At 42.3% G+C, this 20,266-nt stretch overlaps 1 protein-coding gene across 1 annotated transcript in view; it reads left to right on the top strand.

Moving 5' to 3' along the window:
* SH2D4B (SH2 domain containing 4B) overlaps positions 1-20,266 on the top strand; it is a 574,201-nt gene that overhangs the window by 364,419 nt on the left and 189,516 nt on the right. The window contains exons 5-6 of the mRNA XM_056529781.1: positions 3,440-3,650; positions 8,309-8,436. Coding sequence (XP_056385756.1) covers positions 3,440-3,650; positions 8,309-8,436 — 339 coding nt within the window. The remainder of the gene's footprint in view (positions 1-3,439; positions 3,651-8,308; positions 8,437-20,266) is intronic.

The following is a 20,266-nucleotide window of genomic DNA, read 5'->3' as shown; positions in this document are numbered from 1 at the left end:
TTTTGAAAGCAAATTTTTCTCTGGGGGTATGCCACATTTAGGAAGCCCCTATGGTGCCAGGACAGCAAAAAAAAACCACATGGCATATCATTTTGGAAACTAGACCCCTCGGGGAATGTAACAAGGGGTTAAGTGAACCTTTATACCCCACAGGTGTTTCACGACTTTTGCATTTGTAAAAAAAATAAAAAATTTTTTTACCTAAAATGCTTGTTTTCCCAAAAATTTTACATTTACATTTTTAAAAAGGGTAAAAGCAGAAAATACCCACCAAAATTTGTAACACAATTTCTCCCGAGTACGGCGATACCCCATATGTGACCCTAAACTGTTGCCTTGAAATACGACAGGGCTCCAAAGTGAGAGCACCATGCGCATTTGAGGCCTAAATTAGGGACTTGCATAGGGGTGGACATAGGGGAATTCTACGCCAGTGATTCCCAAACAGGGTGCCTCCAGCTGTTGCAAAACTCCCAGCATGCCTGGACAGTCAACGGCTGTCCGACAATACTGGGAGTTGTTTTGCAACAGCTGGAGGCTCCGTTCTGGAAACAGTGGCGTACCAGACGTTTTTCATTTTTATTGGGGAGGGGAGGGGGGTTGTATAGGGGTATGTGTATATGTAGTGTTTTTTACTTTTTATTTTATTTTTTGTGGTAGTGTAGTGTAGTGTTTTTAGGGTACAGTCGCACGGGCGGGGGTTCACAGTAGTTCCTAGCTGGCAGTTTGAGCTGCAGCAGAAAGTTTGTTGCAGCTCAAACTTGCAGCCAGATACTTACTGTAATCCTCTGCCCATGTGAGTGTACCCTGTACGTTCACATTGGGGGGGAGGGGGACATCCAGCTGTTGCATAACTACAACTCCCAGCATGCCTGTTGGCTGTCGGTGACTGCTGAGAGTTGTAGTTTTGCAACGACTGTAGGCACACTGGTTATGTATCACTGAGTTTGTGACCTAACTCAGTGTTTCACAACCAGTGTGCCTCCAGCTGTTGCAAAACTACAACTCCCAGCATGTACGGTGCATGGTGTACGGTGACTGCTGAGAGTTGTAGTTTGCAACAGCTGGAGGCACACCGGTCGTGAAACACTGAGTTAGGTAAAAAAAAACTCTGAGTTTCACAACCAGTGTGCCTTCAGCTGTTGCAAAACTACAACTCTCAGCAGTCACCGACAGCCAACGGGCATGCTGGGAGTTGTAGTCATGCAACCAGCAGATGCACCACTACAACTCCCAGCATGCACTTTAGCTGTTTGTGCAAGCTGGGAGTTGTAGTTATACAAAAGCTGAAGGTACACTTTTCCATAGAAAAAATGTGCCTCCAGCTGTTGCAAAACCATAAGTCCCTGCATGCCCATAAGGGAATGCTGGGAGTTGTGGTGGTCTGCCTCCTGCTGTTGCATAACTACAGCTCCCAGAATGCCCTTTTTGCATGCTGGGAGCTGTTGCTAAGCAACATCAGGAGGCTGTCACTCACCTCCAACGATCCAGCCGCATGAGGTCCGTCCCGCCGCCGCCGCTGCTCCTGGGGCCCCGATCCCAACATTGACGCCGGGGATCGGGGTCCCCAGCACCCGGGGTGCACGTCCCGCACCCGCTCACGTCCTCCGGAAGAGGGGCGGAGCGGCTGCGGGAGTGACACCCGCAGCAGGCGCCCTGATTGGTCGGCCGGTAATCCGGCCGATGAATCAGGGCGATCGTGAGGTGGCACCAGTGCCACCTCACCACTGCAGGCTCTGGCTGTTCGGGGCCGTCAGAGACGGCCCCGAACAGCCAGTAATTCCGGGTCACCGGGTCACTGGAGACCCGATTGACCCGGAATCGCCACAGATTTCTGGACTGAATTGTCCAGCGATCTGCGGTGATCGCCGACATGGGGGGGCATAATGACCCCCCTGGGCGATGTGCCGGGATGCCTGCTGAACGATTTCAGCAGGCATTCGGCTTCGGTCCCCAACCGGCTAGCGGTGGGTGCCGGAATTCCCACGGGCGTATGGATATGCCCTCGATCGTTAAGGACTCCGGATGCAGGGCGTATCCACACGCCCTATGTCCTGAAGAGGTTAAAGGGTACCTCTCATCAAAAAAAAACTTTTGATATATTATAGATTAATGTATGCAGAATAACTTTGCAATTGCATGTTATTAAAAAATATGATTCTATTTAATTTTCCACTTTGAAGAAATGACCACTAGGGGTCTCCCTACCAGTCCTGGCAGCAAGCATTTCAGAATGATGCTGGAGTCCTAAACACTACGAGCTGCCAGTCTGCTTTGTTCACAAAGGAGAACACTCAGAGCTGCCAGCCTGCTTTGTTCACAGCCTGTTTGGCTGTGAACAAAGCAGGCTGGCAGCTTTGAGTGTTTAGGACTCCGGCATGAGTCAGAAATGCTTGCTGACAGGACTGATCGGGAAAAATACAATAGAAAGAAGCATATTTTTCATTAACATGCTATTGGAAAGTTATTCAACATTCATTAATCTAAAATATATCAAAAGTTTATTTGATGAGAGGTACCCTTTAATAGAAATATTCAAAATTAAGTGGAATAGTCTAATCTTTTAGAAGCCATTTCAAGACTGGTTATGAACAACCTTTTGCTTGGTTGTTCTCCTCAGAAAGCTCTTTCATTAGCTTCATGCTGTGTGTGCTGTTGTCTCTCACAGTACACTGTAGCAAAAAGCTCTAAAACCGAACCCCTGCAGCAGGGGTCAAGTCCTGGGAAAAAAGTGTAGAAACTCACCCAAGATTTTCACTTAAGGGCTGGTCCTGCAAGACTCCTGCTAATGGGAACAGTATTCCTGTTGCAGAAAAAGTGCAGGAACTCAGTTCCTATGTGTTCATGAAGGATTTGAGCCCTCTGCAGCAAAAAAAATTTGCAGGCAGGTAATCTTTTCAGTCTTCTAAATGAATCCCCTCATTTAGCGAATTGATGTAGCCATTTTTTATTACTGATTATTCTGTCTATCTGTCTATCTATCTGTCATTATATGATATGTCATATCTGTTTAGGTAATGATTTCCCAGATTCTACTGGTCCCCTTTGTAAGCAATGACAATGCAAGTCAGTCTTGCTGTGAGTTTAGCAAGTAACACCAATCGCCAATATTAAAACATTATCTTAATTTATTCTCACAAATGTTAATCTCTGATCTTAAAATTAAATATGTTTAACAGTATACCCCTGTGTAGGAATCGGAAAAATGAATTTAATAAATTGCCATTATGTTCATTCATTCATTATATTTCATTCCCACATAGCAGTCTCCAAATAGGATATTTGTGCACGCTCTAAAAATACTCAATTTCTTTGTCCCTAATATACCTTTTACATCAACTTATTTTATTTTTGCTTACAAATTGTTTTGTTTGCATTCTGGTGCCCACTATTTTAGGTCTAAAAGGACCATTTGTCTCTTCCGTTTAATATTTTTCAGTGCGCAAGTCGAAGGCAGCAGATGAAGAACGCAAGCACAAAGCTCGAAAGGCAAGGGCTGAATATCATCGTCAATCTCTGCGAGCCATTCAGAAAGGAAAGGTTGCTGGACTAAGTAACTTATTCCAAAATGCCAACCTCAGCAATGGGCAAGAAGAATCAAGTCACAACAACATTAGTGTATCACCTGTTAAACTTCGAGTGCCAGTTCAGTAAGTTATTAATGATACAGTATAAATTATGTTATATCATGTTATATATTATAAATATATATAAATATATGTAAATATATATATATATATATATATATATATATATATATATATATATATAATGTTTAGATTGATGTTCCACATTCCGCTCAATTGTTTTCATTTTCCATTGGCCATCCTAAGTGGCTGAAAGCAGCTATCGATTTTGATGTGAAATGTGGCCCCAGATGACTAGAAATATCTGTATTCTAAAAAGCACAGCAAAAATATGGTGCTCTAGAATGAGGCCCATTATGAGTTGCTCTGAAGCAGATCAGCTTGTCCATGGTACCAATGCACCAAAAAAAGACTGACTTTGAGACTGAATGTGTTAAAGGGGTACTCCGCTGCTCAGCGTTTGGAAGAAACTGTTCGCCGGGAGCTTGTGACTTCATAGCGCCACCCCCTCATGATGCCACAGCCCGCCCCCTCAATGAAAGTCTATGGGAGGGGACATGGCAGCTGCCATGCCCCCTCCTATAGACTTGCATTGAGGGGGTGTGGCGTGACAACATGAGGGGGCAGGGCTATGATGTCACAAGCTCCCGGCACCGGCTCCAGCGTTCCCCTTTAAGTTTAGGGTAAGAAGCTCAAAAGTTTATGTTAATGAAGCAGGGTTTTGGGGGTGTCCCCTAGTGTCTCTGGGGTCCCTTACCATAGTTACCTCACCATGCCTGACAGGCGGATCCTGAGCCTCCACTTTCTGGTAGCTGGGGTACATATTTGCAGCAAGGAATCTGGAGTAGGGATGCAGGGTTCCACCGGAAACATACTTGATACAATGAACAGAAAATGAAAAAAAAACAGGCATATCATAATACAAGAAGCAATAATGTGGATATTGATTTTCCTAACCCACATGCAAACCTGCAGCACCTCCCCCTTATCTTCACCCTAACGGTCGATGGTGTACATAGAAGAGATGGGGCTTTTAAAAGGTCCTGCTCCACAGCATCCCAAAAATAGGCTGAGCTGTGTAAATGTCCGCCACCAGACCTCGAGTCCTTTCTTCTATGTAGGAAGACAGGGCTGTTGTGGCACAAAGGAGCGGGCTTTAGGCGTACCCTCACAAGGCCCATAACCAGGTCAGTCCAGGTGCAGTTTTCTCTCACTGCATTCACCAGCCTAGATAGTGCAGGTGTGTCTGTGTCTAACGCTTCTTATCAGGTGAAAATGATTGCAGCTGTTCAGGAGAAATCCATCTTATTGCTTATATGGGGATTTCTTCCCATATGCAACAGAGACAGGCTGCTGCGGCTTTCTCCCGCATCCTTAAGCTGATAAATCAGCCCCTTCACAGACGTAATAAGGATGAGAAAATGAATATTTATATAATGGGGGGAATTATGGGCCGAAGGGGACATTGTTATCAGACAAAACGGATGGGAGAAACCACAGCACATACAGCAGCAGTCCACCTTCAGGGCACATAACAAGAAATTGCCAAATTACCACCCAGATAGCTGCAGCTATTTTTTGTCAGGTAAAAAGCATTAAAAGCAGGGTCACCCGTACTGCACTATTTACCTATAAATTCTTTTTAGTGCTAAATGACTGCTGTCATATTTCATTTTAAATCTTAAAGGTGTACCCCCCCCCCCCCGTCCAAAGGATAAGGGAAAACATGTCTGATTGCGGGGGATCCGGACGCTGGGACCCCCATGATCTCCGGGCCGGTGCTGCGGTGTTTATGAACACGGAAGCCTGGGGCTTCCATGCACATGATGTCACGGCACGCCCCCTCCATTCATGTCTATGGGAGGGGGCATGACGGCTGTGTACTAAGGATGGAGTACCCCTTTAATTAGCATAGTTAATACATTATTAGGTGTATATCACAATTATAGGTATGTGTTACAGGTGCAACTGCTGGGACCCCCAGTGAACACAATAGCAAAGAGGCTGTGGCCACTCCACCAAAAGTTTTTCCAGAGCCAATGTTGCCCTTTTTGTATACATTGGGGGTAACTTATTATCAGAAAACCACAATTGTGCACCACAATTTTGTCAGCAATTTGACCCTGCAGAAAGTGTTCGTTTCTTGCTGTTTAGAATCCACATAGGAATGCTTGTAAAATTCTTGCAAAATGAAGGGAAATTGGCCATTATTTTTTAAAATATAATTTGCATTAAATTTATTTCGATTAAATTTAGCATGTCAGTTTCGCCATATGGTGAAAACAATTGCACAATTCTATATTTATAGAATATTTTTTTTATTTATGGCATAGTTTCCCTACAAATAATTTCTTCTGGCTTTGTAATATAAAGGGTGCCAGTAAAAGCAAACAATAAGCTGTAATGTAATGAAAAACAATTGGTGAGGAGGAAGAAAACTTAAAGCGTACCTATCATCTCCCCCAAATAATTAAAAACTGTTATGTTTTACTCAGTACCTCACCCTGATCATGTACATCTAAGTTTTATGTGTTTAGCCCCTATACTTCTAATAAAAACAGCTTACATCAGTTGCAGTCTGGTTTCCCATCTTCTCTCAGGCAGGGGGGGGGTCCCTCTTCTGCCCTCACTCTACATGACTAAACTTCTGCCTTCACTGTATGTCACTGAGTCTGGGAGGGAGCTTGGCAGTCAGCCAATCACTGTAGGCTGCTCTGTAACCCTTTCCTCTCTGGATCTCCTCAACCTCTGATCCTCTTACATATTGCATGGCTGGCTGGGATTTATAGTCCCCCACACACAATATCTTATGCAATATGAAAGAGGAGCAGAGGATAATGTATATAATCCTCTGCTCCTCTTACATATTGCATAATGGGACTACAAATCACAGCCAGTCGTGTACTCTGCCTGGGATAGAGCTTTAGCCCCAGACACTACCTGCGACGGACGAGCAGCTGCAGCATGGTGCCCGGTGTGTGGTGGAAATTTGCACTCCGTGCAGACTTGCGTCCGCTACTGCTGTTATACCACAGACTGAAGACTTCTGAATGACACATGCTGTGAGTTGCAGTCCCTGTTATGTGTGTGTATATGCTAGTGTTTCCCAACCAGGGTGCTGGTGTATGCCCTGTAGAGGTGTGGTGAACTACAACTCCCAGGAGACTTCTGAGAGAAAATAGAGGTGTTGGTGAACTACAACCCCCAGGAGACTACTGAGGCAGCTGCTGGCGTTATACCACAGACTGAAGACTCCTACATGACACATGCTGGGAGTTGTAGTCCGTTATGTGTGTGTATGCTAATGTTTCCCAACCAGGGTGCCTCCAGGTGTTGCAGAACTACAACTCTCAGCCTTCCCTGGTTGGGAAACACTAGCATACACACACACACACATAACAGGGACTACAACTCCCAGTATGTGTCTTTCAGGAGCCCCCCCCCCCTTCACACATAGAAGTCATCCCCAGTCCGAGATTTATTCCCCAGCCCCTGCACTTTGTCTTCCTCCCGTTCAGTGGACACAGGCAGAGCTCAGTGAGGAGATGAGGGGGGCGTGTACATCCTCTCTCCCCTACTCTGTGTCTCTTCTCTGTGCAGACCTGCATGCAGGGGGAGGGGAGATGAGGAGTCCTGTACATCCTTTCTCCCCTTCTCTTTCTTCTTTCTCCGTGCACCTCCTCTTTCCCCCTGCTCTACCTTCGCTCTGCCCTCCCCCCAGCTCTAGCTTCAGAAATCTTCAGAGAGCTGAGGGGAGGAGCGGATGCAAGTCTGCATGGGGCACAAATTTCCACCTCACACCAGGAGCGCAGAGCCTTCTAAAGCCCGCCCTCACTTCCTGTATTCCGACAGGGGCCAGGACTGTTGCCACCGTCTGTTTTCACATAGTGACGGCCAGAGGTCAGCGTGGGCCTCTTTTATTAGGACCCCTAGTGGCCACTTTTATACAAGCAATTTCTAAGTTAAATTAATGAAAAAAATAATTGAATGTATTTAGAAATATACTTATTTTAGAGCGATCTATTGAATTGAACAAAAATGTTTTTGTGATAGAGCCATTTAAGCCCAAAAAATCATAATTTGTCGCTTGGGAAGTAGCTAATATACTAGTGTAGCTTTCTACCTTTGTATACAGCAAAACTAAACAAACTGTAACATTGAAATGGAGACAAAAGTGCAGTGTAAACTTGGCATAAGTGGTGAACCATGATTGGAGCCTGAATCACAGAGTAAAACATAAGTCCTCAATAATATTTTAGTTTTTTTCTGTGTGAGAACCTTTCTACCCAAAACATGAAATTGCTGAACTGGAAATCTTTAAAATACTGCTGTGTTTCTTTAGTCTTCACACCTAGTCACACTGGCCTCCATGTTTATTTTTTATCTTCAAGTTCTATTTGTAAGGTAAAGATGAATCTTGTTATGTATGTCAGAAATGTGGCTACAATGCTTCAATAGAGATACACAGAGACAGCGAGACACAATAATAAATAAGATGAGTTTCACTCAGACAGAAATCACACAATATGAAAATTACAAACTGACACAATTAATAAATAACTCCCAATGTGTCTAATAGTAAGAAGCTCCAATGAAGTGACTGGGCTTAGGCTCCAATATAAATCTTTGCAGTCTACTTAACAGATGTTAGAGGTGCTGATAAACTGACAGTTTGTATTCCAGATCACAATTTACCCATTTTCAAATTCTCTATTTACTAGAAAAATATGGGAAAGACCAACTCGTCCAATATCCAAAGATGTCATTGTTCGTTGGTTTAAAGAAGAACAGATTCCACGACGTGCCGGTTTGGAAAAGGTCACAGGACACATTGCCCCTTGGTTTCATGGTAATACCCTTGTATTTTTTACTTTCTTGGCAATGCTTTTCAGTTGCTGCAAATTCAATTTACATTAATCCACACATTGAGAAATTCAGTCTTGCCCTACCACAACCCAGACACCAGGTAATTCCAGCTCGGAGCAGTCTGTTGCTACAAACAATGCCCTGTGGTGCTCTGGTTACAGTAAGTTATGATAGCACAATCTTTATGTAAGAAAACAAAAATAAGCACTCACCATTAGACACACACTGGTCTTTATTGGAATAACATGCAAAAGTACAGGGGGGACACCTGTGTCAAATGCAGGGGTGTACAGCTGACCAGAGGACACAGCCGTTTAGCATTTAGTAGTGCTTCATTGAGCATGACATTTATTTTTCTCCTCAAAGACCCAAAGCAGTTTTCTTTTTTCACTGACAGAATCGTGTGAGGGCTTGCTTTTTACAGGACAAGTTGTATTTTTTACTGACACCATTTTTTCTAAACTCACTCCATGGTAACTCTGACATGCTAAATTTGTTCTACAGGTCAGCACAAATGTAATATTTTTTGTTTTGTTTTAATATGTGTGTGTGTATATATATATATATATATATATATATATATATATATATATATATTTTTTTTTTTTTTTTTTTTTTTTTTTTTTCACATCTCCATGTTTCCACCCTAAAACTTATCTGTAGTTTTTATTTGTCCCACATCTGCATACATGGAATATGGGGTGAAAAGGAGACAGAGAATATGGCGCTCTGATAGTGTACTAAGTTTTAGATGGTAAAGGTGTGTAAAAAAGCAGGAATACCCCTCACCTTATTATGTCATGCAAATAGTAACATAATAACATACATAGTTCATGAGGTTGAAAAAAGACCAGAGTCCATCAAGTTCAACCTATATCCCTAATGAGTCCCTACTGAGTTGAGTTGATCCAGAGGAAGGCAAAAAACCCTCATACTAGAGGTAAAAATTCCTTCCCGACTTCAAATATGGCAGTCAGAATAAATCCCTGGATCAACGTTCTGTCCCTATATATCTAGTATACGTAACCAGCGATGTTATTACTCTCCAAGAATGCATCCATTCTCTCTTTTACAGAGTTCCCCATGACCACCTCCTCAGGCAGAGAATTCCACAGTCTCACTGCTCTTACAGTAAAGAACCCCCGTCTGTGCTGGTGTAGAAACCTTCTTTCCTCTAGACGTAGAGGATGCCCCCTTGTTATAGATACAGTCATGGGTATAAATAGATCATGGGAGAGATCTCTGTACTGTCCCCTGATATATTTATACATAGTTATTAGGTCTCCCCTAAGCCTTCTTTTTTCTAAACTAAATAACCCCAATTTTGATAATCTTTCTGGGTACTGTAGTCCTCCCATTCCGCGTATTACTCTGGTTGCCCGTCTTTGAACCCTCTCCAGCTCCACCATATCTTTCTTGTACACTGGTGCCCAGTACTGTACACAGTATTCTATGTGTGGTTTGACTAGTGATTTGTACAGTGGTAGAATTATTTCCTTGTCTTGGGCATCTATGTCCCTATTGATGCACCCCATGATTTTATTAGCCTTGGCAGCAGCTGCCTGACACTGGTCACTACAGCTAAATTTACTATTAACTAAGACTCCTAAGTCCTTTTTCATGTCAGTCGTCCCAAGTGTTCTCCAATTTAATACATAATCCCAGCCAGGATTTTTCCTCCCCATGTGCATTACCTAACATTTATCAGTGTTGAACCTCATCTGCCACTTCCCAGCCCAAACCTCCAACCTATCCAGATCTATTTGTAACAGTGCACTGTCCTCTAAAGTGTTTACAGCTTTACAGAGTTTAGTATCATCTGCAAAGATTGCTACTTTACTATTCAACCCCTCTACAAGGTCATTAATAAATATATTATACAGAACAGGACCCAAGACTGACCCCTGTGGTACCCCACTAGTAGCAGTCACCCAATCAGAATAAGTACCATTAATAACCACCCTCTATTTCCTATCACTGAGCCAGTTACTTACCCACTTACACACATTCTCCCCCAGCCCCATCATTCTCATTTTATGGCAGGCACGACTCTAAGTAGCGCTTCATATAGGTTGCGGCATGGTCCAGGAGCCGCCGATCGTCGGTGCCGCTAGCGGGGGTGAGCCCAAATTTCAAAATTGTGGGATCGTCACTTGAAGAAGTTTTCGCAGGCAGTTTACTGTGAGAAACTCTGTATATATCATACAGAGGCAAATTGGTTTACACAGATAGCTGAGTTGGCAGGGAAATGTGTTTAGAGAGGGGATTCAATAGTCCATATTTGAATTAATGCAGTAAGTCACTACAATTATATTATTGTATAAGCAGACCTGTGTGTCATCCTGACCACCCTACAAGTTAAAAAAAATAATCCTGGAATATCCCTTTTATTTTACTATGCTACAGGGGCTGTAAATGTAGTGTAGTTCATAATACAGTGTCTGTACCTGTGTTTGATAGCTGGTCTGGCACTTTTTTTTGTGATAATTGCCCTGATGTTATTTTTTGCAGCATTTTCCTTTTTTTATTTTCTTTTAAATTAATGTTGTCTCAGTTTTTTTCAGGTTGCAGTGCAGTCTGAAACATTAGATCACTAATCAGTTGTTGAAAGGTAAACTGTCTGCTTCAATGGGTGGAGCAACCAAGGAGTGGGAAGGAGATCATTCTCCACAGGGCTGCAGGGAATTATAGTTTTATAATTATTGTGAACAGCACATATTGCTCAGCTGTGCTACAGTGGGTGGGGTTACTGATGTGTAATGTCATAATTGTAACCTCTACATACACCTATTTGGTATATGATTTTATTCCTGTTAAAGTCATAAGGGCCTAGACCCATTTCCTTATTGAATAATGATATAAAACTTTATGCCAAGAAATTAGCTAATAGAATATCCGCAGTCCTTGGATACATCATTCACGGAGATCAAGTAGGCTTTATGTCTAATCGACAGGCTAATGATGGTGTCAGAAAGATATTGAACCTGATCCATTGGTCAAATAAAACTAAGTTACCATCTATTTTTGTTTCACTAGACGCGGAAAAGGCGTTTGACAGGATACATTGGGGGTACGCTTCTAAAACAATGAGATTGTTTGGCTTCCCAGAAGAACTCATTCAATCTGTTTTTGCTTTATACAGTGAACCAAGTGCTTCGGCACTAGTAAATGGCATCCTATCAATTCCCTTTAACATTACAAATGGGACGAGACAGGGATGTCCGCTGTCCTCCCTACTATTCCTAATCTCTCTTGAACCACTAGCTAAACAAATAAGGGATAACCATTTAATCAAAGGTATTCAAATACATAAAGATATCCATAAAATTGGGTCTATACGCAGATGACATAATTCTATCTTTATCTGATCCCCTGAATTCTCTTCCATGGGTACAAAAATTACTCAATAGATTTAGTACACTCACATACTATAAAATAAACGAACCCAAATCAAATATATTGAGTATACATATAGACCAACAAGTTAAAGATGAATTGGGTGAGCGTTTCATGTATAATTGGGATCCACCCAAAATGAAATACTTGGGAATAATACTGAAAAAAAAGTGTCCCTAATATCGTCAAAACAAACTTCTTAATTCTGAAAACTGAACTCCAAACTTATCTGGATAATTATGGAAAAGGAGAATGGAGCTGGATGGGACGATCGATAATATATAAAATGTTCATTATGCCTAGAATCTTGTACATAATGCGTTCCCTTCCGGTACACATACCATTAAAAACAATACATACACTTAACAAACGGATGACCTCCTTTATCTGGGGACACTCGAAACCGAGGGTGTCACTAACATCTCTGCAAAAATCGTTTCGGCATGGCGGCATGAGTTTACCGAATTACCATGCCTATTACACAGCCATCATTATTAAACAGTCACTGGAATGGTTGATTTCCCCAGAAAAATAAAAGCCATGGGCCAAATTAGAATCTTCAATGGCGGGCGTCACTGATTGGAGAGATATTCTACTAAACACTTCGCGAACCCAAAAGCTCACTAAACCTAGATTTCCACCAACGGTGGTGCCAGCGAGCAAAGTATGGGGCTCAAAGATGATAACTATAGATAAAATAGAAGGCACAATAATTTGTCCTATTCCACTGTTATCTCTCCTGCCATTTCTACCAAAAATATCCCTTGATAAATGGAAAGACTTGGGACTCATCTATGTGGCTGATTTAATTAAAAATGGTGAAATAATATAATTTGACGAATTAAAATTGCATTACAAATTGACTGACAATGATAAAAAATTCCATGACATATTACTTAAACATATATCAAAATTTCCTGAATCATATATAGAGATACCAAAATGTTTACATGCCTGGTTACAAGAACCGGAAAAAGAAATTAAAAAAGGTTTGAGAAACTTTTATGTCTATTTTAATGAAGATAAATGGACACAAAAGAATTCTAACATGATAAAATGGGAATCTGACATGGCAATAAACATTTCTGAGACAGCATGGTATAGTTCACTCACAATAGTAAAAAGAGCGACTGCATGTGCAAACATGTGGGAACACCACTGTAAGGTTGTAAATAGATGGTACCATACCCCCAAAAAACTGTCACTAATACTCCCTCATATTTCTCCCATGTGTTGGAGGGATTGTGGAGAACAAGGTTCCTTAAAGCACATTTTTCTTACATGTCCTATTATATCCCACTTTATATCAGATGTTAAAAAAATGTTGTTCAAATTGCTCCCACAAAATTCCCAAATTAATGATGAACTACTTTTACTACTTATAGGCATAGATCATTTTCCAAAGAATGTTCAAATACCAATTGTTCATATTTGTCTGATGTTTAGATCATTGATAGCCTCCAAATGGAAAACGAAGGATGTTCCCCATATCGGAGAACTAATAAATGCCCTATTAAATAATTATACTTTTGAATTGGTCCTGGCTGGGCAAAAAAGGCAAGAGAGAGAAATGCACTTTATTATGGGATTCTTGGATAAGACTATATAAACCCCCATGACTATTCTCGTTTAACTAGAGTTCTAGAATGTACTGTGAAACACATGGAAATATTTCTACTCGACATCTATACCAATTTGTACTCATTAGTTAGTCAGTTGAAATAACTTACGTATACTGGGGACAATATTGTATCATATGATAAACAATACTCAATGGGAAGACAACATACCTTATATTTTTAAGTTTCTTTAATTTTCCTTTAATTTCATTGGTTATGTTAGTCCATCTATGGATATGTTTTGTTTAACTGTTTATCAGGTAATACAACAAACATTCATGGGAGGTGTACACATATCACAAGTGTTCACTTCCGAGCTTAAGTATTATTGATGGGTGAACGCTCAATGGTAGACTCATGTATGTTCATAGTCATGTTAAAAGTGTGCTCGTGTATGTTTATTTGTTAATGACATATGTGTATGCCATCATTCATAGAGAAGCGTTCCTCTTACGATATTGCTTGTATATTGCCTTGTTTGTACTAAAATTTTAATAAAAATGATTGTTAAACTAGTTACTCTGAAAGGCCAGCCAAAACGACACACCTGGTTTTGTAGCCTAAGGCTGGGTCCACACTACGTTTTGTCCCATACGGGAGCGCATACGGCAGGAGGGAGCTAAAACCTTGCGCTCCCGTATGTGACCGTATGCGCTCCCGTATGCCATTCACTTCAATGAGCCGACCGGAGTGAAACGTTCGGTCCGGTCGGCTCATTTTTGCGCCGTATGCGCTTTTACAACCGGACCTAAAACCGTGGTCAACCACGGTTTTAGGTCCGGTTGTAAAAGCGCATACGGCGCAAAAATGAGCCGACCGGACCGAACGTTTCACTCCGGTCGGCTCATTGAAGTGAATGGCATACGGGAGCGCATACGGTCACATACGGGAGCGCGAGGTTTTAGCTCCCCCCTGCCGTATGCGCTCCCGTATGGGACAAAACGTAGTGTGGACCCAGCCTAATACAGTTGTAAGCATAGTGTAGAGTATTGTCTCCCTCTGATAAGTGTAACCTGTACATACATAGTTACATAGTTAGTACGGTTGAAAAAAGATATACGTCCATCAAGTTCAACCAGGGAATTGAAGGGTAGGGGTGTGGCGCGTTATTGGGGAAGGGATGGGATTTTATATTTCTTCATAAGCATTAATGTTATTTTGTTCCAGGAATGTATCTAACCCTGTTTAAAGCTGTTTTTAATTTTCCTGCTGTGACCAGTTCCTGAGGTAGACTGTTCCATAAGTTCACAGTTCTTATGGTAAAGAAGGCGTGTCGCCCCTTGAGACTAAACCTTTTCTTCTCCAGACGGAGGGAGTGCCCCCTCGTCCTTTGGGGGGGGGGGGTTTAACCTGGAACAGTTTTTCTCCATATTTTTTGTATGGGCCATTAATATACTTATATACATTTATCCTACCCCCCCTTAAACGTCTCTTCTCAAGACTAAACAATTGTAACTCCCTTAATCGCTCCTCATAACTAACATGTTCCATGCCCCAAATTAGTTTAGTCGCGCGTCTCTGCACCCTTTCCAGCTCCACAGTGTCCCTTTTATGGACTGGTGCCCAAAACTGAACAGAAAATTCCAGGTGAGGCCGTACCAATGCTTTATAAAGGGGGAGTATTATGTCCCTGTTCCTCGAGTCCATGCCTCTTTTTATACATGACAATATCCTGCCGGCTTTGGAAGCAGCAGCCTGACATTGCATGCTTTTCTGTAGTCTGTGATGGCAGATGGGTTGCTGAAAACCCAGATCCTTCTCTACCAGTGACTCTGCCAGTTTAATCCCCCTAAGACGTACGACACATGCATGTTACATTTATCCACATTGAACCTCACTTTACATTTTTACACTAACACTCACACTTTAATCTAACTTTACATTTATCCACATTGAACCTCATTTGCCAAGTGGATGCCCAGACACTTAATCTATCCAAGTCATCTTGTAACCTATACACATCCTCTACAGACTGTAGCGTGCTACAAGACTTGGTGTCATCTGCAAAGATAGAAACAGAGCTGTTAATGCCATCCTCTATATAATTGATAAATAAATTAAACAACAGCGGGCCCAGTACTGAACCTTGGGGTACACCACTAATAACCGGGGACCATTCAGAGTAAGAATCATTGACCACCACTCTCTGGGAACGATCCATGAGCCATTGTTCAATCCAGTTACAAACAAAGTTTCCAAACCCAAAGACCTTAACCCCTTAAGGACGCAGGACGTAAATGTACGTCCTGGTGAGGTGGTACTTAACGCACCAGGACGTACATTTACGTCCTAAGCATAACCGCGGGCATCGGAGCGATGCCCGTGTCATGCGCGGCTGATCCCGGCTGCTGATTGCAGCCAGGGACCCGCTGGCAATGGCTGATGCCCGCGATCTCGCGGGCGTCCGCCATTAACCCCTCAGGTGCCGGGATCAATACAGATCCCGGCATCTGCGGCGGTTCGCGATTTAAATGAACGATCGGATCGCCCGCAGCGCTGGGTGACTAGATCGGATCGCCCACAGTGTGCGTGACTAGAGGTCAGAGCAAGCCCTGTTCACATGCACCAGTAGTAGTGCATGAAAGTGAGGCTTGCCATGCACATAATGTAAACAAACAGTGATGTCAGAGCTCATGCGGCAGTTCTCCAATACTGTATAAACAAAAGCTGGGTTGCTGGGGACGTATCGTCAGGGCTGTGGGTCACGTGACGAGTCCCAGCCAATCACAGATGTGAGACGCACTCATGGTGTAGAGAGCTTCGGCGGCCTATTGGTTACTTGCCATGCGTTGTTAAGGGGCGGAGTCACGTGACCTATTCCAGCCACTGACAATGTTCCTGTATAGAAAGACATGAATGGAGACAGTATGTGAATATTATGATACGACATTTCGGTACTAGTATATCACCAACAGGTATAACGCATAATACGGAATAGTAAGGGGTCTTTAAAACAGTTTGTCTAAGGGGCATGAGGTGGTGACAATATAAAAAAATCATTAGAGGATTTAAAGCGATATAGCAATGAAACATATAGTGTATGCTATATAATAGAGAATAGCAGCCTCAGACATAGAAAATTAAAAACGGGGCTAAAATTAGCAGGGACTCAAATAGCAGCTTCACACGGACAGAAAGAATATATATAATATATGCTTAGACCAAAGATAGCAGCAGTATATAATAGCAGCCTCAGAAGTAGCAGCAGTATATATGGTAGCAGCAGCATCAGATGTATAAGTAATACGTTATATGTAAAGGGAGAGAGGTATAAACAATTCATAAACAATTTATAAATACACAAGGAAGGGGGGTAACTAGGCATATAAGGATAAAGTTTGTAGGGATAAAGGTGCACATATAAATATACTATAAAAACTATATATATATATGCTTTATATATATATATATATATATATATATATATATACGTATATACCGTATTTATCGGCATATAACACACACTTTTAAAACTTAAATTTAAGGCAAAAAGCCTGCCTGCGTGTTATACACCGATAAATCTTCTGGTCACTGATTTAAAGCGGCCGCAGCAGCGTCTGCTTGTTGAGTATTAGCAGCACGGCCGCGGCCACTTTAAATCAGTGACCAGCGGCGTCTCCTCCCCGCTCTGGAAAACTGTCACTTGTTTTCTCCCGCACTATCCACAGGTACTGGTTGATGCGGGAGATGCCGATTAAAATGAGCCCTACCTTGTCCAGATCTGCCCTACCTTTTAATCAGCGTCTCCCGCACTATCCACCAGTACCTGTGGATAGTGCGTGAGAAAACAAGTGGCAGTTTTACTTTTCATTTTTCTTACCTCCCTCATCATTCCCCCTTTTCCCTGCTTTTGATAGTTTTTTTTAGTTTCCTTACCTGGCTGCGCTTCGGCAGGTCAGGCGGCGTGTCTTGCGGGCTGGGGTCGGTGAAGCAGATGAGTGACGTCCTCTCCCAGCTTCTCTATGCGGCATCAGTGACGTCACTTTTCATTTCCTGTAGTCCCCGCCGAAAAGTGACATCCCTGATGCCGCACAGAGGAGCCGGGAGAGGACGTCACTCATCTGCTTCCCTGACCGCAGCGCACAAGACAGCCGAAGCGCAGCCAGGTAAGGAAAAAAAAAACTATGAAAAGCAGGGGAAAGGGGGAATGATGAGGGAGGGGAAAAATAGCATACAGTGGTCTTCAACCGGGTAGGGGATGATGAGGGGAGAATGATGGGGCACATGATGAGAAAGGGTGGGGGGATGATGAGGGGGGAATGATGGGGGACATGATGAGAAAGGGTGGGGGGATGATGAGGGGGGAATGATGGGGGACATGATGAGACAGGGTGGGGGATGATGAGGGGGGAATGATGGGGGACATGATGAGACAGGGTGGGGGATGATGAGACGGGGAAATGATGAGGGGGGAATGATGGGGGGGAATGATGAGACAGGTTGGGGGGTTGGGGGATGATGAGACAGGGGGAAATTAAATGCTTAATGTCTTTATGGCTAGTGGTGGTCTATGACAGGGCAAATGATGAGACATGGGGGGATGATGAGACATGGGGGGTGGCGATGAGAGGGGTAAATGTGGCACAGGGACTGATAAAAGGGAAGGAATGATGTGGCACTGGAGGGGACGGAACCAAACTGAAGTGCAGAAGAAAACAAATTTGGGGGGATGATGTGGCATTTAGTCCAAGTCATTTATTTTACATTTTATTTTTTTTACTTACGGTAAATTTCCCTGTTAAAATGGGGGTGCGTGTTATACGCCAGTGCATGTTATACGCCGATAAATACGTTGTGTGTGTATATGTGTATATATATATATATATATATATATATATATATATATATTTATGATATATATATATATATATATATTTATGATATATATATATATATATATATATATATATATATTTCATAAAATGTTGCAGTATCTTGTAATACCTTTTTTATTGGACTAACAGTATTTTGTAGAGACAAGCTTTCGGGATGCCTCCCTTTATCAAGTGAGGAATCCCGAAAGCTTGTCTCTACAAAATGCTGTTAGTCCAATAAAAAAAGGTATTACAAGATACTGCAACATTTTATGATTTGCATCACTGGACTAATACGGCTACTCAAATTTACTATATATATATATATATATATATATATATATATATATATATATATATATATATATATATAGTAAATTTGAGTAGCCGTATTAGTTCATATTATATATATATATATATATATATATATATATATATAGTAGTAGAGTATTATTAGAGTAGCCGTATCATATATATAAGTATATATATATATATATATATATATATATATATATATATATATATATACCCAAGCCGCAATCCAATTAATAATCTGGAGTGGAAAAAATGATGATGAGAGGACATTAAAGGAACGCAATAAAATTGCATGATAGCATGAAAGTATGTAAAATAACGATATGTAAAATAATGGCATAAAAATATATATCTACAGTACAGACCAAAAGTTTTTACACACCTTCTCATTCAGAGTTTTCTTTATTTTCATGACACTGAAGGCATTAAAACTATGAATTAACACATGTGGAATTATATACCGTATATATCGGGGTATACCACACACAGGCCTATAACACGCACCCTCATTTTACCAAGGATATTTGGGTAAAAAAAGTTTTTTACCCAAATATCCTTGGTAAAATGAGGGTGTGTGTGTGCATGTGTATACCCCGATACACTGTTTTTGACCCCGCAGAAGCCCCCAGGAAAGGCAGGGGGAGAGAGGCCGTCGCTGCTCGCTTCTCTCCCCCTGCCTTTCCTGGGGTCTAGAGCCCTGCTGCCGCTTCTCTCCCCCTGCTATCGGCGCCGCTGCCCCTTCTCTCCCCCTGGCTATCAGTGCCGCTGCGCCATTTCCAGTGCTGATAGTCAGGGGGAGAGAAGCGGCGCCGGCAATGAGGCAGCAGCGCCGATAGTCAGGGGGAGAGAAGGGGCATCGGCACCCATTGCCAGCGCCGCTGCCCCGTTGCCTCCCCCATCCCCGGTTGTATAATTACCTGTTGCCGGGGTCGGGTCCGCGCTGCTTCTGGCCTCCGGTGTGGCGTCCCTTGCTTCATTGCTATGCGCTGCACGGTGCAATGACGAGTGACGCCCACTTTAAATAATTGAACTGCAGCGGCTTATCGGCGTATAACACACAGATAGACTTTAGGCTAAAAATTTTTGCCTAAAAATGCGTGTTATACGCCAATAAATACGGTACATAACAAAAAAGTGTGAAACAACTGAAAATATGTCATATTGTAGGTTCTTTAAAGTAGCCACCTTTTGCTTTGATTACTGCTTTGCACACTCTTGTCATTCTCTTGTTGAGCTTCAAGAGGTAGTCACCTGAAATGGTTTTCACTTCACAGGTGTGCTGGTGTGGAGGAGGAGGTGTGATGATTTATTCAAAATTAAAGGCATACTGAACCAGCATGTCTACCACAGCATCTTGCAGCGGCATGCTATTCCATCCGGTTTGCGTTTAGTCGGACCATCATTTATTTTTCAACAGGACAATGACCCCAAAAACACCTCCAGGCTGGGTAAGGGCTATTTGACCAAGAAGGAGAGTGATAGGGTGCTGTGCCAGATGACCTGGCCTCCACAGTCGCAGGACCTGATCCCAATTGAGATGGTTTGGGGTGAGCTGGACAACAGAGTGAAGGCAAAACGGACAAAAAGTGCTAAGCATCTCTGGGAACTCCTTCAAGACTGTTGGAAGACCATTTCAGGTAACTACCTCTTGAAGCTCATCAAGAGAATG

The sequence above is a fragment of the Hyla sarda genome, chromosome 7 (assembly GCF_029499605.1).
Source record: "Hyla sarda isolate aHylSar1 chromosome 7, aHylSar1.hap1, whole genome shotgun sequence".
NCBI lineage: Eukaryota > Metazoa > Chordata > Amphibia > Anura > Hylidae > Hyla > Hyla sarda.
The sequence above is the reverse complement of the archived record's forward strand: the minus strand, read 5'-3'. Positions and strand labels throughout refer to the sequence as shown.